General features: G+C 37.4%; 1 protein-coding gene across 1 annotated transcript in view; it reads right to left on the bottom strand.

Annotated features, from left to right (window-relative positions):
• LOC129429016 (5-hydroxytryptamine receptor 3A-like) overlaps window positions 1-20,905 on the bottom strand; it is a 32,806-nt gene extending 11,901 nt beyond the window's left edge. The window contains exons 1-3 of the mRNA XM_073856519.1: window positions 20,715-20,905; window positions 3,352-3,521; window positions 2,995-3,125 (exon numbers count right to left, since the gene is read on the bottom strand). Of these exons, the coding sequence (XP_073712620.1) occupies window positions 2,995-3,125; window positions 3,352-3,521; window positions 20,715-20,905 (492 nt within the window). The remainder of the gene's footprint in view (window positions 1-2,994; window positions 3,126-3,351; window positions 3,522-20,714) is intronic.
• Between the last annotated feature and the right edge of the window lie 254 nt (window positions 20,906-21,159).

The raw sequence follows: 21,159 nt of genomic DNA, 5'->3' as shown, positions 1-21,159 counted from the left end.
AGGTTTTTAGGAAGCTTCTAAGGCATTACAGACCCAAACAAATTTTTTTGTCTACATGTCACATCACAGAAAAAGGATAAATACTCTGTTCAATCATTCTATGTCACTTTTAATTTTATCATCACTTTATCTCCAGTCTGATCTTCATCTTCATCTCTGTATCTGCTTTGTGATTAAGCACAAGTGAACTCAAAACTCAGTTAACAGTCATTAAAGCGTAACTAAACCCCTGGTCAAAGCCTGACTCCACCCACTGGCAATATTTGAAAAATGCAAGAAAAGTGGGCAGATCCCAATGGAGATAGAGGGGACGAACTAAGCTGGTACCAAGTGTGTGGTGAGATCGTAACAAGGGCGTGGTGAGCTTGAACCTGCTTACGTCACGAGTCATTTTTTGGACCCAACATCCAATAGGAAAATTCAACTGCAGTAGCCACCGTTCAACCTGAAGAGGGCAGCACTTAGACGTTTTTACACCATATATTGCAGTATTGAAACACTTTATATCTTAATGTCAAAAAACTTACTAAAATCAATGAACAGCACTAATAAAGGATCATTCTTACAGATCATTAACTAAAAAAAGTTGGTTTAGGGTTTAGTTACTCTTTAATAATGTAGATCTAGTGAAACAGTTGTAATGACTGAGCTAGATCAGACACACAATAACGTATTATATTTCATAAATATAATTGCAGACTCTCACCCAACAAGCAGGCTAAGCCCAGGGGTCTGTAACACTACTCCCAAACTGCTTTTAACACTCCAAAGCAGAACAGATCTCTCGCGACTATGGCAACACATCAAGATTAGAGTTTTGTGACCACAAAAGAATGTGAGAAGATTTTGTGACATTATGACCACAAAAGAATGTGAGAAGTTTTTGTGACAGACAGAGAATCGTTCTATTTAGTCCTGCATGTATTCACTTATAAATGTATAAGGGAAATGTCTTAATCAACCATTTCTAATCTCATCATGAATTATGTTCTTGGTGTTTATGTTATATCAGTATATTAACCCAAACTAGTTTAAATGAATTTAGTATTACTTACTTAATCCAAATCATATCTAGACAATGTTTGGTATCTATGTGTTCCATTTTTTGTTTCCTGAAGGATAATATGCATTATGTTGGGAAACTCTTCTTCATATTAATATTATGAAACTCTTTAACATTTCCACCTTAACATCAAATCGAATTCCATATGCAAAACAGCATGTTGGAAGACAAAGACAGTTAACTTTCCCTCTGAAAGTATGACCTCTGATTGGGTCAGATACAGGTGTGACCTCTTCACAGCATAAAGACCCCTGCCTAAGAACACACCCTGAGTTGCTAGTTGTTCTGAGTTCTTAGGGAGTTCGATTCTGAGTTCTTATCTAAGTTTTATGTGTGAAGCAACACACAATGTATCTTTCTGGGTAAATTTGAGTCCTTTCAGGACTCTCATCAGGATGAAGATGCAAAACTAGATGTTTAGAAGTTTGTGCCAGGCCTAGGCCTTGTCTTTTCATTTACAAAGGATCATCTTCATCAAGCCGGGGTTTTCTCTCATCAATCCTTTCAGCCAAGATCAACTGAAGTCTTATCAAACTCCATCAGGACACTTTTTTTAATGGGCAAGACATGCAAGTATCATACTTAGTCTTATTCACTGATGCATCACGCATCATAATCCTCTTTTAACTAAGGTGCATTCAAAGTAAGTAACTGATGGTTTGTTTTAGGCTTTCTTTTCTCTACTTAAACCTTTACCTTCTTCCGATGCTGAACTGTATGAATGTTTGCGTGTTTGTATGTTTAGAATACACTCTTAGAAAGTACGTGTTCATTTTTTACACATCTTTTACAAATTTTTTAACTCAGGTGTTAATTTCAGGCCCTGTTTCTAGTGTATTGATACAATAATATAAGATATAATTAAATAAAGATATATAAAAATGATATCCTATTCAAACTGGGGGACATGTGAATTCATTACATTACATAAATTGGCCATTTTATATACAGGTACCTGTACTTAGTAAAAAAAACTTTACATTGTCAATGAGGGCTATATCTTACTGCACTACTGTTAAATCCAACATCATGCTGTCTGTGTAGAAACCAAAAATGCATTCCTCAATCAAGATTACTGGTGGGATTTATTTTAGCATCAGGCGCAATCTCTTCTTGAGTTGAACTTTTTCAACTTGCGCGGAAGACGTGTTTGAGGCAAATAACGCGTGTTTGCATCAATAACAAGCCCAATTGGAGTCATTCGCATTGCCTCACGCGAATTTGCATCTTTACATTGATGTTGTACGTAATCTACACGCACAAATAATTAATCCACACCTCAGATTTAAAAGACAGTCGTGCTGCTTCTTTTTGTTGTTGTAATTCTGTTGGGTGTGTGTGCGCGCGAATGAAATCTGATACCAGCATTGCAAGCAGAGTTCAAGCAGAATTCAAGCAGCTGACGCACAGTGACTGGATATCAACTCGCTGTGGCGTTTGTAAGCGTGCAGATTACATGGACGCGCACATTAACAAAAGTGCAGGGAATATAAAACTGACAGATTTGGATGGATAAACCGAAAAACCGTAATTCACATGCGCGTATTGGACCGTGGGGGTCGAACCGAACGGTTCAATAAGGTATTGAGAATTGTGGCATCCCTAGTCTTTAGTGTCTTACTAAACATCCGCTGGATGAGTGTTGGCCAGACACCCAAGACCTTTATTTGATCTTCATACTTATAATTGTTTACAATCCATTGTAAGTACATTTGAGCGCGCATTTGTTTCCCTCAATTGGGATGGTAGAGAATGTTTTTAAAATATTAATAATTAATATAATTAATTATTAATGATCAAATGCCCCTCCTTTAAAATTGCTGCACAGCAAATGAGCTTGTAAACAGGAAATAAATGATAAGTGAATAACTATAAATATGAGTATTATTATTAGCATCATGATAGTTAATGATGTGCCCTCTGTTCTGTACCTGATATAATACATGTCCATAGAAATAATCACCAATGAACTGTGATGTTACTTGTAGAAGTTGCCACTCTCCTGGGATCTGAAGATACTGTTCGTATGATACTTCGGGCCACGTTGTCAATACTATTTTATCTGTGGGTAAATTGAAACAAATCATGAATAATCATTAGAATTGTATTAAAATTATGCATTACTTTAATAATGGATGTGCTTCTTGGAGCTTTGCCATGTTGACTCAAATAACATGATGCCAGTTTAATATACAATTATTTGTAGGATGAAGAAAGGATCTGTGATGTCATTAGGGGGGGGAAATTATGAGAGATTATTTATATTTGGGTGAACCTTTTAGATTTACCTTGAAGTGATAAAGATTGAAGAGTTAAGGAGCAGGTTTGTGTGTCAAAGGGAAATCTGTACAAGTCAATGCTACAGACAGAGGTCAAAGATAAAATGTCAACCTTGACAAAGTTGCCATCCCAGTATAATGTGACATATGGAGACTCCGATGCAAACTCTGTCTTGATGCTGAATAAATAAACAAAACAAACGTATGCAGACAGATATTTAAATCAAATCAAGTAACTCTTACCCCAGTGGTTCTCAAACTGGGGGGCTCAGTTTTTTAAGAAGGGGTGCACTTTACACAATGGGGGTGCAATGCATGCCGAAAGTTTGAGAACCACTGCCTTACCCACCTGGCACCAATTATAACATCAAAAGATAATGTTGGATTTTGGTTGCAAATCAGATAGATTTCAAAACCTTAACTTGACTTTTACAAAAGCACAAACTGAGAATGAACAAAGGTTTAGTTGTAGTTCTTGATGATGTTTTCATTATAGTGATCATTGTTTATCTTAGTTGATCTCTTGACATTTGGCTGTTATTAAATCATAATTAAGGATGTGCCGGAAACCAAATACGTTATTCGGAAATGCATGGAAAATGGCTTCAAAATGAATAATGAATTCATCCGAATAACAGGAAAATCACGTGTTTGCTAGAACAGCACTACATTATAAACCCCTAAAAGCTAAATTAATATGTGTGCGAAGTGAATGAATGAAATGACATTAGTTAAAATTTCTACTTTCTCTTATACATCTGTGACATCATCACTGCTTGCGCACGTAACCGTGAGACAGAAAGAAGAGACGTGCCTTGTGTTGGAGATTAGTAGTGGTGTCTGTAAGTCAAAATGCCAAGGAGTTGTTGGGTAGTTAATTATACCAACAGAGCCAATTCTGGGTGCCTGATGTTAACATACCAGTAGATGCGACTATTACGTTAATAGCCTAACATTATTATTCATACATGTATCACAGTAACACTGCAAAATTAAAGACAGAAAAACAGATCCAACTAAAATCAAGTTTTCTTTATATACAAACAATAAAGAAAGCTTTAATACTTAAGGTTGTTGCAGTAGCGGACCAGCTCACCAATCAGGCTTTCTGCCTCCTGGATGCGTGTGCACCCTGTAATGTTTGTAAACAGGAAACCCATGTATAGAGAAATCTGAGCTTTTTCTGGAGTAATATATCAATTCATTTAAAAATCCTAAAAACAATACATTAAACCCAAGTAAAAAGGTTATTGGAGGGTTCAAATAAAATGCTGCACTGATGATAAAATATTAGTTAAAGAGCCACTAAAATTACCACAAAAAAGTTTATATATTTATTGTTGTGGTCTACCACAATACTGTTGTGTGAATTACAGTTCAAAAAACGCAGTATTTTTCTCATAATATAGATATTTGCAACATCTCTCTCTAAAACGCTTGATTGCAGGGCGTCTCTTCAAAGCCCCACCCCCACAAACGCCAAGTATACTTTGATTGGTCAGGGATTCTAAACGATTGTGATTGGTCAATCCTTGTAGCGTTCAAAATGTCTATTACCATATCGGGTTTCGGCTTCTCATGAGTGTACAGATAATCAAACACAATTTTTTCTGTAAACTGTCTCTAGTAGGCTATTGCATCGGTATTACCTTGCAGTTTGAGCCTGAATCAGATTTAGAACGTTTGCAGAAAGAAACAAATCTAACAGATACTCCTTCCCAAGGACAAATCGAGCAGGATGCTTCACAATGCTACATTTGTAACCACCTTACACTTCGGCTGTGTTGTGGCTGCAACAACAGGGTCACGAAAATTCAGACCTCTGTAATTTTTCCATATTCAGAAATAAAGGTAAACCCCCTCAATAAATAATCAGTGTATTACAATTCTTCATTTAAGTGTCTCCATAGATATTTAGTGTCTGTAATGTAAAACCGCTTTGTCACAGCGGGGCTTTTTAGACTGAGTAAGAGCACAGGTGCAGCAGTCTGATCGTGGCCACATGTTGTCATTTTCGGTGAAGCTCTGCTGTGTAGCCTACTGAAGAGAACTGGACTAGTTGTCTGTCACATAATAACCTGTTACTTTCGTTCACTGTGTAAAAGCATGACGGCAAACCTTGGTGCAGAATTGCTTTATAATAATAAACACAGTCGATATCCAGACACCAAACATCTAAACAGTTAAAATAAAATACCATACACGCGTTCTCCGCAGCGCAGACCAAACTCTGTCGTCTAAACACACTACATTTATCTGAGTGTCGCGCATGGGATTTAACACAACGTGCAGATAGTTTTGCGCCTACTGTTGTTGTACAACGTCAAGTTTATTATGAAAGTAGCCAAATACTTTCTTGCAAAAAAGGCGCAGTGAATACAAAATATGTTTTACTCTCTTTGAATAGACAATCTATCTATAAAGAAGTATGAATATATGTATAAACACACTTTTATCACACTTTTACCGCGGCACGCGGCTCTTGTCAAATGAGTTTGTATGTGAGAACTGCTTCATTCGTTTTATACACCGAATAAAACGAATTGTTTATGCATTTGCTTGTCGATTTAGAGCTATACAGGTTTAAAACTGCGGTTGAGTTTAGACATACAGCAGGCAACAGTACGCTAAAAGGCTTAATTTAACGTGCACGCACAAGAGACAATCTATTTTACAGTCCTCTGACTGCATGATTGTAACATTGTAACCACTATTTCACTTACTCTTCATACTGTACAATATTATTTTACCCTCACATAAAAACAGCTTCTTCTAGACATACTGAAATCAATAACTCCGCAATGCAAACAGACTTGGGCTAGTTAACAAATCAGTTCTCTCTGACAACAGCAAGTGGGCGGGTATAAGCAGCTAGTGGGCGGGCATTATTCAAATGCACACGTCCACGTCATCAGGTCACGGAAATAACTGTAGAACTACTTCTCAGGCGTTTACTGTAGTACATTAAAAATGCCTTCGGTTAAAGGGAATTTCTTCCTTTAAATTGGACTGTGAGCTTTGTAACTCTGCACATCCCTTTTATGCTCAAAACTGCTACATTATACTGTAACTAGAGTTAAACAGTTGAAATCCATGAAAGGGGCTCTTTAATAATTACAGATTCCGGCAACAAATGATCTTTCAGTTAATTCAAGTTGAAGCAAGCTTTATTGTCATTCCGCCAGGGTTCTGCCCTAGGCTTAAATAAATAAAAATTTATGAAAATGTCAAATTTTATAAGCAAAAAAACTGTAGCTTAGCTTAGGAGGGAGGAACATTCAACTAGGTTAGCTATAGAGGGTATGAATTGACTTCACTTTTCTACGTGACCACGCCAGAGGTCCATGCCCAGTTGAATGGCAAACGTTCAACAAAATGGCTGGTTTTCATAGCGGGTGCTGCGAAAATGCCAGTAAAACTGACTATTATCAGCTTAAATAGAATTTAGTTGGATCTAAAGGAATAGTCTATCCTTTTTCCATATTAAACTATGTTATTACCTTAACTAAGAAGAGTTGATACATACCTCTATCATCTTAGTGCGTGCACGTAAGCGCTAACGCGCGCAGCGACACTTTGATAGCATTTAGCCTGAAAAATAAGTAAATAAATGAGCATTAAGCCTCATAATGAGAGGGAGAGGTAGAGTGTGCGCCGAGTCGAAGTACTCCCAAAAGTGCTATTCTGCCATACAATATAGTTACCCTTTTAAATCCGCTTAGAAAAGCACTATGTTTTATTTTGTGCCACCATACTTGCTTGTATAACTACTCGTCTTAAAGCTCCACTGTGTACTTTTTTGAGTTAATTCTTAGCAAAAACCCATGTTTTCTTTCAAAAGTATGTGCTCATTCATGTGTAATTACTTCCATCCACTAATCAAAGTATTCTCGTAAGTTTAGAATCTGCTATTTACAATACATACGGTCGAGTCGCTCGACTGGCTGAATCCATGTTGTGCCTCCATCTTTGAAATACATTTGCCGACGAGGGACATTCCTGAAATTCAAGCTCCGCCTTTCGCGCTTTCAGACTACACTCACACTGGCCGCTAGCTGAAGCCTCCCGAGGTTGAATGTGTATGCGGTATACGTCATCAAGACAGTCTTATTTCAGAACATTAACAATTATAAAGCTGACAATTATTCTTAGTTAATTGTAAACTGATGTAATATGCTTATGACTTGCGAATGTAATGCTCAGTTAATTTAAATAAACCAGGCTTGATGACGTATGCAGCCTGCAACCTGCGTAGACTGAATCCTTCGGATTTTACAACAGCCCCACGCCGTGATAAACCTGCGATCTAATGCTTTGATTTGAAAGCCTGTTGAAGACATATTCTCGAGGACATTAAAACAAGTCGCCAAGGAAGCGAAACAGGGATTTAAAACGACAGCGCGACAGGAAAAACAACAAAACCAAAGTCAATATTGGAGTAATGTTAGTTTTCCAAGATGGGGCTCAAGGTACACCGAAGTTGCCTACTTTTTATCTTCACCACAGGTAATTCAGCATATTTGTTTACATCTATACAGTCTATGTTGTAAACTTGAAGTTTTATAGTTCCTTGGCTAACTATAGCATGGTTATGCATAACACTTGTTAGTGTAAACACGCATGTGGTTTAATGTGTTCGAACAGCCACACGCCGTCTCTCCGCCCATTTATGTAATCTGAGGTACTGAGATAAATGTTTTTCATCTTTTCTGACCTCTAGCAGATAAAACTAACGCTGCTGATCTGCGCGTCTTTCGTTTCATTTTTACAAGCTTGTGAAAGTTGAGCGATCTTATTTCACCAATATCAGAGAAAGCTCTTACATATACACGGACATGTAACATGTTTACTTAAAACATAAGGGTTGGGTACCGTTCACATTTTTTCCGGTACCGGTTCCGATACCGGTACCTGGACTTCGATACCGGTACCCAGCGGTACCTTTTTCTGTACTTTACTCTGACTTAAGTGACTTTCGGTGGACATAATAAGCCCAAACCTCTCATTTTCAACATGTTGTTATTTATTTCAAAATGTTTAATAATACACACAATCTTTACTAAAAAAAAAATCCCTATAACATCCAGGGCATATGTCTTACATACAGTGTTGGGCAAGTTACTTCCAAAGTGTAATACATTATATATTACAAATTACTGTCATTTGAAAGTAATTAGTTACATTACAATATTACTGTCTCTGAACTGTAATGAGTTACACTACTTTTGCGTTACTTTTGAGTTACTTTCATCAAAACAACAGAAGTATGACTAGGCATTATAAAATGTTAAAATGTAGTTTATTGATAAATCTAGAAGTTATGTGTTGGCCCTCGAGCTTTGAATAGGCACAGTGAAGACTTATGGCAAAATACAGTAACAATCACTGTCAGAATCATAAACATAGACAAATGATATGGTAAAAGTCTGGTAAATTATGGAACACATACCAGACACAATAGAGCCCACTATAATGCAACATATAGCCTAATAACACGCAACCTCTTTTCATTTCTATTCTTTAATTCACTTTTAATTCAGACTCACAGCACAAACCTGGCATGCACTGGGGTTGACACAACTTTCAAAAAGTGCTATTGGAGGATCAGGCCTCAAGGAATACAGCTCATTTTAGTCCAATATAAGGATTACATGTAGACTAACATATAAAACACAGACAAACAGAGGAACACTGCTTTTTGGCAAACAATGAATATACAAAGGCTGGTAAAAACTTTAAACAGTGATGTTTAAATGTTCTATTTAGATAACCATGTTTAAGTCTACACTTACGTTGTAGTTTTGGTTGCCGTTTGTAATAAAACTGTAGATAGCAGGAATAGCCTAGCAATCTATTATGTATATGGACTGTAACCATAGCAACGTTAGCTTACCTTGTCATTGCTGGTGTGATATGGATTTTACTGGCAAGATTTCTCTTTATTTCTGAGGTTCAAGCAGCATGGGAGACCGATAGAAACTTTCTGTTGCTTTTACTAAGTGCTCTCACACGCAGAATTATGCGTGTGCGGCGCTACCGGACCTGATTGCAACCACTTTAGTGCTTATACAGCCGCGGACTTCCCAGATTCGGCTCTTTAAGAAACGCGTCTATATTTATCGGGCACTGCGTCCAAATCGCATTTCAAATACAAAATTAAAGTAAAAATGAACATGCTGCATACAGCACATGGAAACAGACATACGCTGCGTCCCAAACCGCCCACCTCCATTCTATATAGTAGGCAAAGAGCACGAGAAGTAGTGCTTTTCGCCTACTATATAGTATGGAAGTATGCTGTTTGGGACGCATTCTATTTTACCCGCAGCTTTTTCCTGTGTGCATGCTGGTCGCGCGCATTGGTCAAAAATAAAAATAACACGGTCTATTTTTGAAATGCATTGTTGTAACGCGCACGTTACTAAGACTGTAACGAGTAAAATATTACCAATTTTTTATCAGTAATGCATTATATTACTGCGTTACAGCAAAAACTAATATATTACTGTAATATATTATATTTTGTAATGCGTTACTCCCAACACTGCTTACATATAAATAAATAAAATAAAATATATAAGTAAGACAAATGATCAATGAACATAAATGTCATAAAAGCAACATAAAAGTAAACTTTTATGTAGAAAACAATACTAGCAGTTGTTTTTTTAGAAAAATCATCATGTCAACTTTCTCAGGTAAAAGTCATGCCAGAGCGAGTGTTCTCTACAGCAAGGGACACAGTGAGGATGTAGAAGAGGACTGGACACAGATACTTTTTTGCCAAGCTGGCCAGCATTGGCATTTGGTCCGCATGTGGTTGAATGTGTTCGAACAACCACACGGACCGCCTTTATCTAATACCGCACGGACCCGTCCATTTATCTAATCTGAGGTACTGAGCACAAAGTTTTACATCATTTCTGACTTTTAGCGTAAACACACAGTCTTTAGGCTTTCATTGATAAAACTAAAAGCGGCTGATCTCCGCAGTTTCATTTTGCGAGCGCATGAAAGTTCCGCAATCTTATTTCATTAATTGCGCTGAAAAATCCATGAAAGCTCCAACATATTCATGTACAAAACACTGTGCAGCATGTTTACTTAAAACACAAGCAGCGCCATATTAGTTAGCGTCCATTTAAACAGTCATTACTCCAGCTCGCGTTAAAACGAAAGCAGAGGGACTTCCCCGCAGTCTCCACGAACCACCACTCAAAGTAATCAGGACAGCAGCGATCGAAAGTGGACAAAAGAGACGGACTGGTGTTTATAAATACCAGGTGTAAACAGAATTTGTCTCTCTTGTCCACCTGTGATCCGATCAACAAAAACGCATCTTAATAAGCCCTCTTGTGCTTTTAAATACACATTGTGTAAGTGCTTCCTCAGGTTGGATGTATTAACACTGCCTGATTTGCACTTATATTGCAGGTAGCATTGTCTGCATCATCCACATTTAAATCAACTCTGCTGGGTGTACATATTGTCCCAATCTTACAGGGAGTTAAAAGTAACTCTGAAGCAGAGTTAAAAGCTGCAATCTGTAACTTTATCCTCTCTATCACCATCTCTGTTTGAAACCTAAAATTGCATTTTACATCTAACTTGTAATTTTTTTTTCTTAACTTAGGTTCAGATGTTGGCTGTTTCATTTAAAGGGGTCATATGATGAAAATGTTAGCATTGCCACTTTGTAGGTTTGAGCAAAAATGTGTCGTTTTGGGTGTGTTTTTTAAAATGCAAATGAGCGGATAAAGTGCAAACACTGATCACAATGATGGTGGTTTGTTGTAATTCAAACTCAATTGTGCTGTCAAGTCCTTCTTTTCTCTCTCTTTCTCTCTGCACTAAAGGGCAGTGCAGTGGTTGGAGAGTTCAGATTAAGGAGGCGGTTTTATTCTAATAAAATATCCTTATGACATCATAATGAAAGCCAAATTTCAATGACCTATTTTTGCTCACACCTACAAAGTGGCAATGCTAACATTTTCATCATATGACCCCTTTAAAGTCACCATTATTGTGATCAGTGGTTGTTTTAGGAGGACTTGACTCTTAGTTGCTAACTTTTCCAGCTGCTATAACTATGTTTGTTTAAAACATGTTTTGTTATAGCAAGGAAAATACAACAGCTCAATTCCATAGTTGTGTTTAGTACATAAAGTCTAAACATCATTAGCATCTAGAAAACTTATGTGCAGGTGTAGTGTTTGCACACTTATCGGAAGTACTCTTTTCCATTAATTGAGTAATGGAAAAGTAAATTTTCCATAATCTTTTCCATGAGACTGTAGTATAAAATACAGCACCCTCATACCAGTTTGTTATTCTGAACGATTTTGAAATGCTGATAATTAAATTTTGACCACTTTGTAGTGTACACACACAAACATCAAGAATCAGAGTATAAATCACAATGATGGTGAAAATAAAATGAAAAGCTTCATGCTGCAATGCATGCTGGGTATCAACAAAACTCCCAGAATGCACTGTGGCAGGAATAAATAATTAACATTGTTACCATTTTCTTTGTCACCATTGTTGAGATTCTTGATGTTTGTGTGTCTACATTGTGCTGCAGTCAATTTTTAAGTCCCTTAAAATCGTTCAGAATGACAAACTGCCATGAGAGTGCTAGATATTATACTACAGTATCACATAACTAATGGAAAATATATTTCTGATAAGTGTGTTAACACTACACCTGCACATGAGTTTTCTAGATGCTGACAATGTTTAGAATTTATGTACTAAAAATCACTATGGAATTGCAGTATTGTTGGTCAAATTGAACCTGTGAAGCACCTTGGTCAACCATGGTTGTTTTAAGTGTGCTATATATAAATAAAATTGATTGATTGATTGATTGATATTGTTTTTTCTTTGCTATAACATAACATGTTTTAAACATGCAAAATTATAGCAGTTGGAAAAAACTAACAACTAAGAGTCTAGTCCTACTAAAACAACCACTGAGTACAATAATGGTGAGTTTAAATGAAACAGCAAACATCTAAACCTAAGTTAAGAAAATAACTACAAGTATGCAATTTTAGGTTTCAAACAGAGATGGTGATAGAGAGGATAAAATTACTGATTGCAGCTTTTAACTCAACTTCAGAGTAGAGGTCTTCTTGGGTCCAAAGAAATGTACCCGACCCGAAATGACCCGAATCACTTCATACCCGAACCCGACGTGCATAAATAAAAAATTTTTAAAGAAGGACCCGACCCGAGACAAACCCGAGAAAATTAGACCCGAGTCCGACCCGAACAAGTGAAATTTTTTTTTAACCCAACTGGAACCGAATGTAAACGGCACTGACGTGTGTGCATTCTGCAGACCCACGCGCAGCAGTCAGACAGAAAGAACCTCCGGCCTTGCAACCAATGTGGCGAGCTGCTCCATTCGTTTTACTTTGTTATCTGACGACGACACCAACGTAACCGCTAAAATGTACATTTATAATTGACTGACATGTTTGTCTCAACGAAAATGAACCTTCCGACAACCACACAATGTCGCAAGCGCTCTTGGCAAACAGATGAGAGGTTTGAAAAGGACATTGACGCACACAGGCGAGAGAGTTAGGGTCTTCTCGGGTCCGTTCAGAAAAAACACATTCATTTTTAAATTACCCGAGACCCGATGCCGCTATTATTGTACCCGACCCGTGTCCGAGGCACATGTGAAACTTTTAGACCCGAACCCGATTGGGTCTCGGGTCGGACCCCAGGTTTTCGGATCTAAGTGGACCCGTGAAGACCCCCACTTCAGAGCTACCTCCAACTCCCTGCAAGACCGGGACAACACGTACAACCAGCAGAGTTGATTTAACCCTGGGGATTTTGCTGTCTCCTTTGTGAAATTTAACCACACGTTAGATTGCTTTTTGTTAGCCATTAAGCAAGTTGCAAAGGGGTGTCACCAAGTTCCCACACAGTCTCTCTCTCGCACACACACGCTTTCGCTACGTAGCAGACTCACGCGGCGCGCTGATATGTTCTCTCAGGTACCGAAATTGAGCACTGATTGATTTTATGTGAATCGATACTGGGTAGTGCCGACGCAATTCGGTCGGTGCCTATAAAAGTACAGAGTTCGGTGCCCATCCCTAATAAGCATTGGACTCTGACATAATATTAGTTCACGTAAACCCGTCATTACTCCCGCTCATGATTAAATGACAGGAGAGGGACTCGTCCACAGACCATCTCCTCAGTAATCTGGAGAGAAGCGCTCGAAAATGGACAAAAAGAGACAGATTTAAACACCAGGTGTAAATGTGATGTGTATCTCTCATCCACTTGTGATCCGATCGACGAAAACACATCTTAATACCAAGTGTAAAAGCCCCTGGGATATTTTTCCTTGCGCCGATGAAAAAGGAGTGTCTAAGCTACGTTTATGGTTGCTTATGAAAATCAGACTTTTTCGATGTTTAACATAAATCTGTGTGCTTTGACGGATCACAGGAAAAGGACAATGAAAATTGTTCATTTTTTCATTGCTTTTTCTTTGTAGCTACTGTAAGCCATGTTAAACTTGGCACGACACTGCCACCGTACTAGTTAAGACGCGTTCCTAATGGGGGGGGGGACTAGAAAGTAATATTCAGTTGGTTGTCATATATAATTTCACCGCTAGATGGGAGTAGATCCTACACAGTGGAGATTTAAATAGGAAAAACGTTGATGTGTTTGGTCACTTCTAACTTTCTCTATTTGGTACAGTACCATTGAATGAATGGGGGTAAGCTAAATGCTATCAAAGTGTCGCCGCGCGCCACAGCGCCCACGTGCACGCACCAAGACGATTAATTATGATGATTTAATAGCAGAGGTGGACAATACTTAGTTACATTTTCCAAGCGTTTGTGCTTTATTAGGGTGTTTGTTTTGGAAACATTTTTACTTCACTACATTCTAAAGCATAGAATCATACTGTGTATTCTTTTATATTGCATATTAAAATTGATTTAATACCTAATTACTGTGTGTACTTTTACTTACGTTAAATGTTAAAACAAAAACTTGTATTTATGAAATGTAATAGAATACAAATTGTGATAATATGCTTTGGAATGTATGTTTTCCAAAGAAAAACAAAATACAAATACTTGAAAAAAAAATACTTTTAAGTAGAAAGTAAAACCTTGATTGTGACCCTAGCAACTTGTCAACCCACCTGTGGTCTGTGGACGCTGGAATGAACGATCAATTAACTTTTTTGGTAAATGATAAAACGCTAGCTACGAATTCTTGTTAATCTGTTAATACAGTCTATCGCACAACAGCTGTTTCCGATTTAGTCGCGTTTTCCCTGTGTTTACGCTGATTTCACACTGTACTCCAATTTCTGCCACTCTGTCTTTTGCCACTCTGTAGGCGTAACCGCAGGCACTTTCGCCGAAGGTGACGTCACGTTCATACCCTCTATTAGGAAGTTGACTCGAAAACTGAAATGACCAGTGGGCCAGAGAGGACAGCTACTTTAACATGTTAACAAAAAGTTAAACATATAGTGCAAATTAAAACAAAAAAAATTATTTAGTTGTACTATTTCACTGTTAGTCATGTTATAATTTATTAAAAAAAAATTAAAAATCAAACCTGAGTTCGTTGTGTGTGTCATGTTTGTGTGTCTGGGGCGCACCCCTAATGAGTGTCTATGTAGGTCAATAAAAAGGGTAAAAACCAGTGACCTGAGGTTGAGCTCTAATTGGCTGGTTTTGGATCCGCCCTGGGGTGCAGGACTGTGCGCCACAAACACTCCCACTTATGTTGTAAGCGAATCAATATTGTTTTTATTTTTTTTATCTCCTGTGATTGGACCATTCTCAGAGTCTCATAACCGCGTTGCAGATTGCTGTGTTAACTGATAGCTACAGTACTGATCAGTGAAAACAAGTGAAATATCTTGAGATGAAGGAAAATATGATTTTATCGTTACAAAACCACCCTATACAAGGTATTTAACTCATTCACCGCCATTGACGAGTTATCTCGTCATTTATGAGTTCATATTTAACTAATAAATATGCCTTTATGGACGAATTTCAAAGTGAAAGTGTAATACCGAATGCATCAAAAACGGAAGTTAAAAAAAGATTTTAATGATTTATTTTAACTGTCTTTATGTTTGATAGTCATTCTGAGTCTGATCTCTAACATAAATTCCTTTACAAAAACGCAATTTTTTAAGCTTTTTGCTCAATGTTGTATTTTGAAGAGAAATATCCATATTTCAGTGGTTAAATTAAGTAGAAAAAGTAAATATATAATTAAACGTTTTTTCCCCCATTTTGTTTGTTTGTTTATTTGTTTGTTTATTGTTTGTTTGAAAGCAGAGGGTGTGTTCTTTAATTTGATATAGTTTGTATGTTTATATATTTATAGAAAATAATTTTTCCTGCAAGGAATTTTGTGAAAATATTGTTAAAATCCCAAAAATGCAGGAGGTCAACTTTTCTCAAAAAGGCTGGCGGTGAATGAGTTAATTGATGAATAAATAAAGGATTAAGAAGCTTGGACCAGATCGACCAGGGGTGTCCAATACGTCGAAGGCAATCCCGGTAGATCACACATAAGTTAACTGTATATAATGGCAGTTGCAGGCGCCTTTTTTGAATGATATTCTATGGACAGGGAGCATTTACGCGCTGTTTAAGCTATGTTTATGCGTGCTAAGCGCCTTGCGTTTTTTTCCGCCGGCCGCAGCACGCGCCTTTGAAGGAACGCTGAGAGCGGAGAAGCGCCTGACGTCATTCGCATCTTTCCATTGTCCAATCAAATGAGGGGAGAGGCGGGCCTTACGTTGTGGTAAGGGAAGTTTACAGTTGCTTTGAAGAACCGGACTCCACTCGCTCACTCTCTCCTGCGTGTTTGTGCACCTCTCATCCTCAAACAAGGTCAGAACAAGCGCCCTTTTTTTAAAGTTTCTGCTAATATGACAGTTAACAGCAAAAGAGCGCTCACGCTTCAGTATTTGATTGACAAGACAGCTGACTCGGTGGTTGCCTAGCAATAGAAAGCCGCATCGCACTGCTCTTTTAGGCTTCTGATACTGTTGTCTTTTTCTAGTTTGTTTCACTAAACTGCATCTCCTCTATTTTAGGCAGTACTTGACATGTACTCAATGACTTTTTTAACTCCTCAAAAAGAATGGAGTAGCCTAATGGGGATAGCCTTAAATTCAATGCAGCATAGTCCTAATACGCTTTTAAATCGTCATTAAAAAATGTAACTGTAAAAAAAATGTAACTGTGTTTTTTAGCAGGTAGATCTTGTCGGCTTTATCATTTTAAAAGTAGATCACCACACAAAAAAGTCTGGACACCCCTGAGATAGACCAACGGAGTCAAATGATGGTAGTCTATGTGCTCCACCACTTCTCATGGCAAACGGAGTTGGCTAGCTGGATATCATGTAAGTCTTGAGTTTTATTTTTTTTCCTGTTTGCCATTTTAAAGTCTGAATGTGTGATAGACGTGCATGACATGACATTTTGTGGCGCGTTTGAGCTTGTGTTGCATGGACATAATGAGGGCGAAAGCTCATATATAATCCGGTATATTCCGTGGCTTGGTCAACCTTGTTGTTGTTAGTTTTGTTGTTGTAGAGTTTAAAAAAGTACCCACAAGAAAAGCACTGTTTTTAAGGGAACTTCACAAACCGTGCAGATTGAGCTGATGGACTGTATGTACTTAGTCTGTTGTGAGGGAAAAATGTGCTTGTGCTATTGCTATAAAAGCAAAAAGAAACGTACAAGCTTGTGATTAGGCAACTTTTGTGTCTCTTTTTGTGTGTGTTCGGTCGCATTAAACGAAAAGTCTTTGACAGAGAAAATTTTAAGCAGGATAAAGAAAAATTTGAATGCCATTTTGGCAGATTGCCCATACAACTTAACTTGAGAATGTAATACCTAGGCATATCCAGTTGGTGGCAGTGTGTTGCTCAAATGACGCCCTGGTTTCTAAACATTCTTGCGATATTTTGATGTCATACACTGATTGGTCTGCGCATCGCTGCTGAAGTTAAACACTACAGGTACGCTGCAACCAGACACCGATCTAAGGTAATTAGATCATGCGTTTATTACACAAAATGGTTTCAGATGAGTTTGTTCAATTCAGATTTTTACACGTTTATTGATACTTTAATCGCAGTAGTGTTTTGGATTTGTTCATTTGCCTGTTCAGCATACAGCCAGGGCCGCATTAATGCATGGGCTTACCTGGGCTTAAGCCCAGGGCCTCGGGCTGGGAGGGGCCCCAAGATGCCGGAAAAATTACAACCGCAATTTATAAAAAGTTGATACTCCCTTTAAAATGTTGCTTAATCGCTTTGCTTTAAATTTCCGTGCCTGAATGCAGTTCCTGCGCAAGAAAATCTCTCACTTACTGTAGGCTACCCTGCAATCATTAGTGAGCTTTTTTTAATTTCTGTCTGAAATATCCATTATTGCATTTCTGAAGGCAACACACAGACAACTTTCTGATAAAGTGACCGCAAGTGCCTTTCAAGTGATGAACAAAGACGAAACTGAGGATGCGTTTTTATCTTAAGTTAATATGAAAGACAACGTGTATATAAACATTCATTAAATGATTCCTCGTAACATTTTAAAGCCAAGATGTACAGAACAGCACACAAAGATGTTACACAAAACATTTTTGATAACTAAACCTAATAAATAACAAATGTGATTGTGCCTCGGAAGCGGCTAAGTTCAGCGATCTTATTTCAATTTGAGATTTAGCGTGGCAAGGAAATACAAGACGAGAAATTAGGCTACATATAGCCTATTTTAATTTGTTACTGTAAATTATATAAAACAAGTTTTATATACAATTCCTTAAACGTTCATTTATAACCAGAAAACACTGAAATTAATGATTTTATAGACACTATATGCTCTATTATTTTGCACAGAAATAGACTATCTGCTTGCTTACTTTCACTTTGATCATCTCTGTATACACTTGAAACACATGATGATTCTTATAACATTTGTTTCAGGAATCTCTTTTCTATCATTTGAAAGTTAACACCGACCATAATACTAAATCACAAGAGAGACAATTGTGTCAGATTCGGTGGAGATATTTGGGTGTCATCACCGGGGAAAAAAAACGGCTTATCTGTTTTGTAGCTCAACTTTTGAAAGTTAACTAACTTTTTTTAAATACATTTTAAAACTTATACTTGTCGAAAAAATTAGTTTCTTGATGTTTAGTTTTATAAACACCTAAATATGATCACGCAGAGCACCTAGCGCGTTCGGCTGAAATGAATGTGACAGCATTAAACAGCGCAAAATCGACACAACGGAAAGCAATCCAAAACGTACAGAACTTAAATTAGATCAGAATTTACCTTTATAATTAATAAAAAAACAATCAAAATGAAGTCAGAATCAAGTAAGGTGCCGAACATGTGTGCAAAATGCCTAAATGCACGGGGGAATAAAACACAAGCCACAAATAGTTTAATCAGACAACACTGAATAATCTATAAAGGAAATAAAAACAAAGAAATTGTTAAAATAACGAAAGTATAGAATTGCCTGTTTTGTCTTTTTAATTGCAGAAACAAAGAGACTTTGCAATGGTTTCTGGATATGGACGTGTAGCCCTGTCACGGGATTTATTCATGGACTTTAAACATATTTATTGAAAGCTATTTTTTCACATATTATTTACTTAGTATTATCATAATAGGCTGTATATTTTTTATATTGGGAGAAAGCTGTTATATGTGAAATCAAATAAGATAATGTGCACTCTTATACAACTGTGCAGTAGTCGAATCAGGCTTCTCCTGTCAAAGCATCGAATCTTAGACTATTCGGGTCACCTCTAGCTAGGACTATGTGCATATGTTATGCAGTGATATTTGTGTATATTGTGGGCATTCTGATATGGTTTTAATATTTTGTTATTGCATTTATTCCAGCAAAATAAAAGCCTGACAACTTGCACTTGATTTTAAAGATTGTGTGAATGTAGGCTGCAATTCTGGTGAATGAAGGGCCCCACAAGAGGTAAAGCCTAGGGGCCCCTTACAGTGTTAATGCGGCCCCGCATACAGCTTGCGTGTTTTATTGCCTCCGCTGTCATGGTGAGAAAAAAACATTAATTAATCTTCTTCATGTGATGTTAAACATGTAAAGTGATGCACGGTCTCCGTTTATCTGTTCTCTAACCAAATACATAAACACATTTGACTTGTATGCTTGTGTTGTAAGTTTATGATTAGAATGACTGTGACGGACTCTTTACAACACTGTTAATCAAAAAAATTATGGAGATTGAAAAAGTCTATCGCAACCTACTGTATGTGTGTGTGTGTCTGTGTGTGAATGATTACCTTGATATTAGTTCATTACAGATTCATAGTACATTTATTTTGTGCGTTTGATTTCAACTGTAACATTTTCAGCATTTTAGCTAAGCAGTAGCCTAATGACATTCATCACCTGATAAATGGCTATTAACAGTAGTGCATTACTACAGTAAAATATGTTATTACCTTAACTAAGAAGAGTTGATACAACCCTCTATCATCTTAGTGCGTGCACGTAAGCGCGCTGGAGCGCGCTGCTACACTTTGATAGCATTTAGCTTAGCCCCATTCATTCAATGGTACCACTCAGAGATAAAATTAGAAGCGACCAAACACATCAACGCCTCTCCCATTCAAGACGAGCAGCCACACAAAAAAGTCTGGTGGTACAAAACAAAACGCAGCGCTTTTCTAAGCGGATTTAAAAGAGGAACTATATTTTATGGCGGAACAGCACTTTTGGGAGTACTTCGACTCGGCGCAGTAACACTCTCCCTCTCCCATTATGAGAGTGAGAAGGGGAGCGGATTTTTCAGGCAAGTCGAAGTACTCCCAAAAGTGCTATTACGCCATACAACACAGCTCCTCCTCCAAATCCGCACAGAAAAGCGCCACATTTTATTTTGTACCACCAAACTTTTTCGTATAACTACTCGTCTTAAATAGGAAAAACCCTAATGTGTTTGGTCACTTCCAACTCCATCTCTATAAAAACTTTTTGAGCTGAAATTGAGGAAATGCCACAAAAATCTTTTTTGTTTATCTTTCCTTCTGCTTGTTATCAGCAAGTATCATAATTACTCTTATTATCACTTCATTTATTCAATTCTTGATGTGAATTTTAACATCTAAAATCCTAAAACAAATAAAAAAAATTTTTGATAATCATTGATGAGTTTAATTGATGGGTGTTGATGGAGGATGAGCACCCACTGGCAGAAACATAAATCAACACATACAGTACAGTGCTGTATGATTTCTATTATAGAAAATGGGGGAAGGACATTTTATAACTTCATTACCTTTGCGTGAAGACAGTGTCTGGAATCCAAAAAACCTCTTTTTGAGCTGAAACTGAGTAAATGCCACAAAAATCTTCAGGCTTCCAATAGACTTTATTGCTGTACCAAACCTGCAAAGTGTAGTTTAAGGTCAATATTAGGGCTGTAGCAATACACAAATCTCCCGATACGATCTGATACACTATACTCATCTCACGATATGATTGCAAGATTAATTGAACTGATGAACTGAAAACTAAAAACATCAATTACACAATATATGTCTCTGACTGGACAGAGAGTCTACAGCTTGCATTTAATGAAAAGGCAATCCTTAAAAATATGCTCTTAAGCAGAACTTAAACATTTTGGCATGTGTCTTAAATGCATGGGACATTATAACAAAGAATCAACAAAAAGCATGCTATATCATTGCTTCATTTTCCAGCAGGCCCGTTGACATAAA

The sequence above is a fragment of the Misgurnus anguillicaudatus genome, chromosome 19 (assembly GCF_027580225.2).
Source record: "Misgurnus anguillicaudatus chromosome 19, ASM2758022v2, whole genome shotgun sequence".
In the NCBI taxonomy this organism is placed as follows: Eukaryota; Metazoa; Chordata; class Actinopteri; order Cypriniformes; family Cobitidae; genus Misgurnus; species Misgurnus anguillicaudatus.
The sequence above is the reverse complement of the archived record's forward strand: the minus strand, read 5'-3'. Positions and strand labels throughout refer to the sequence as shown.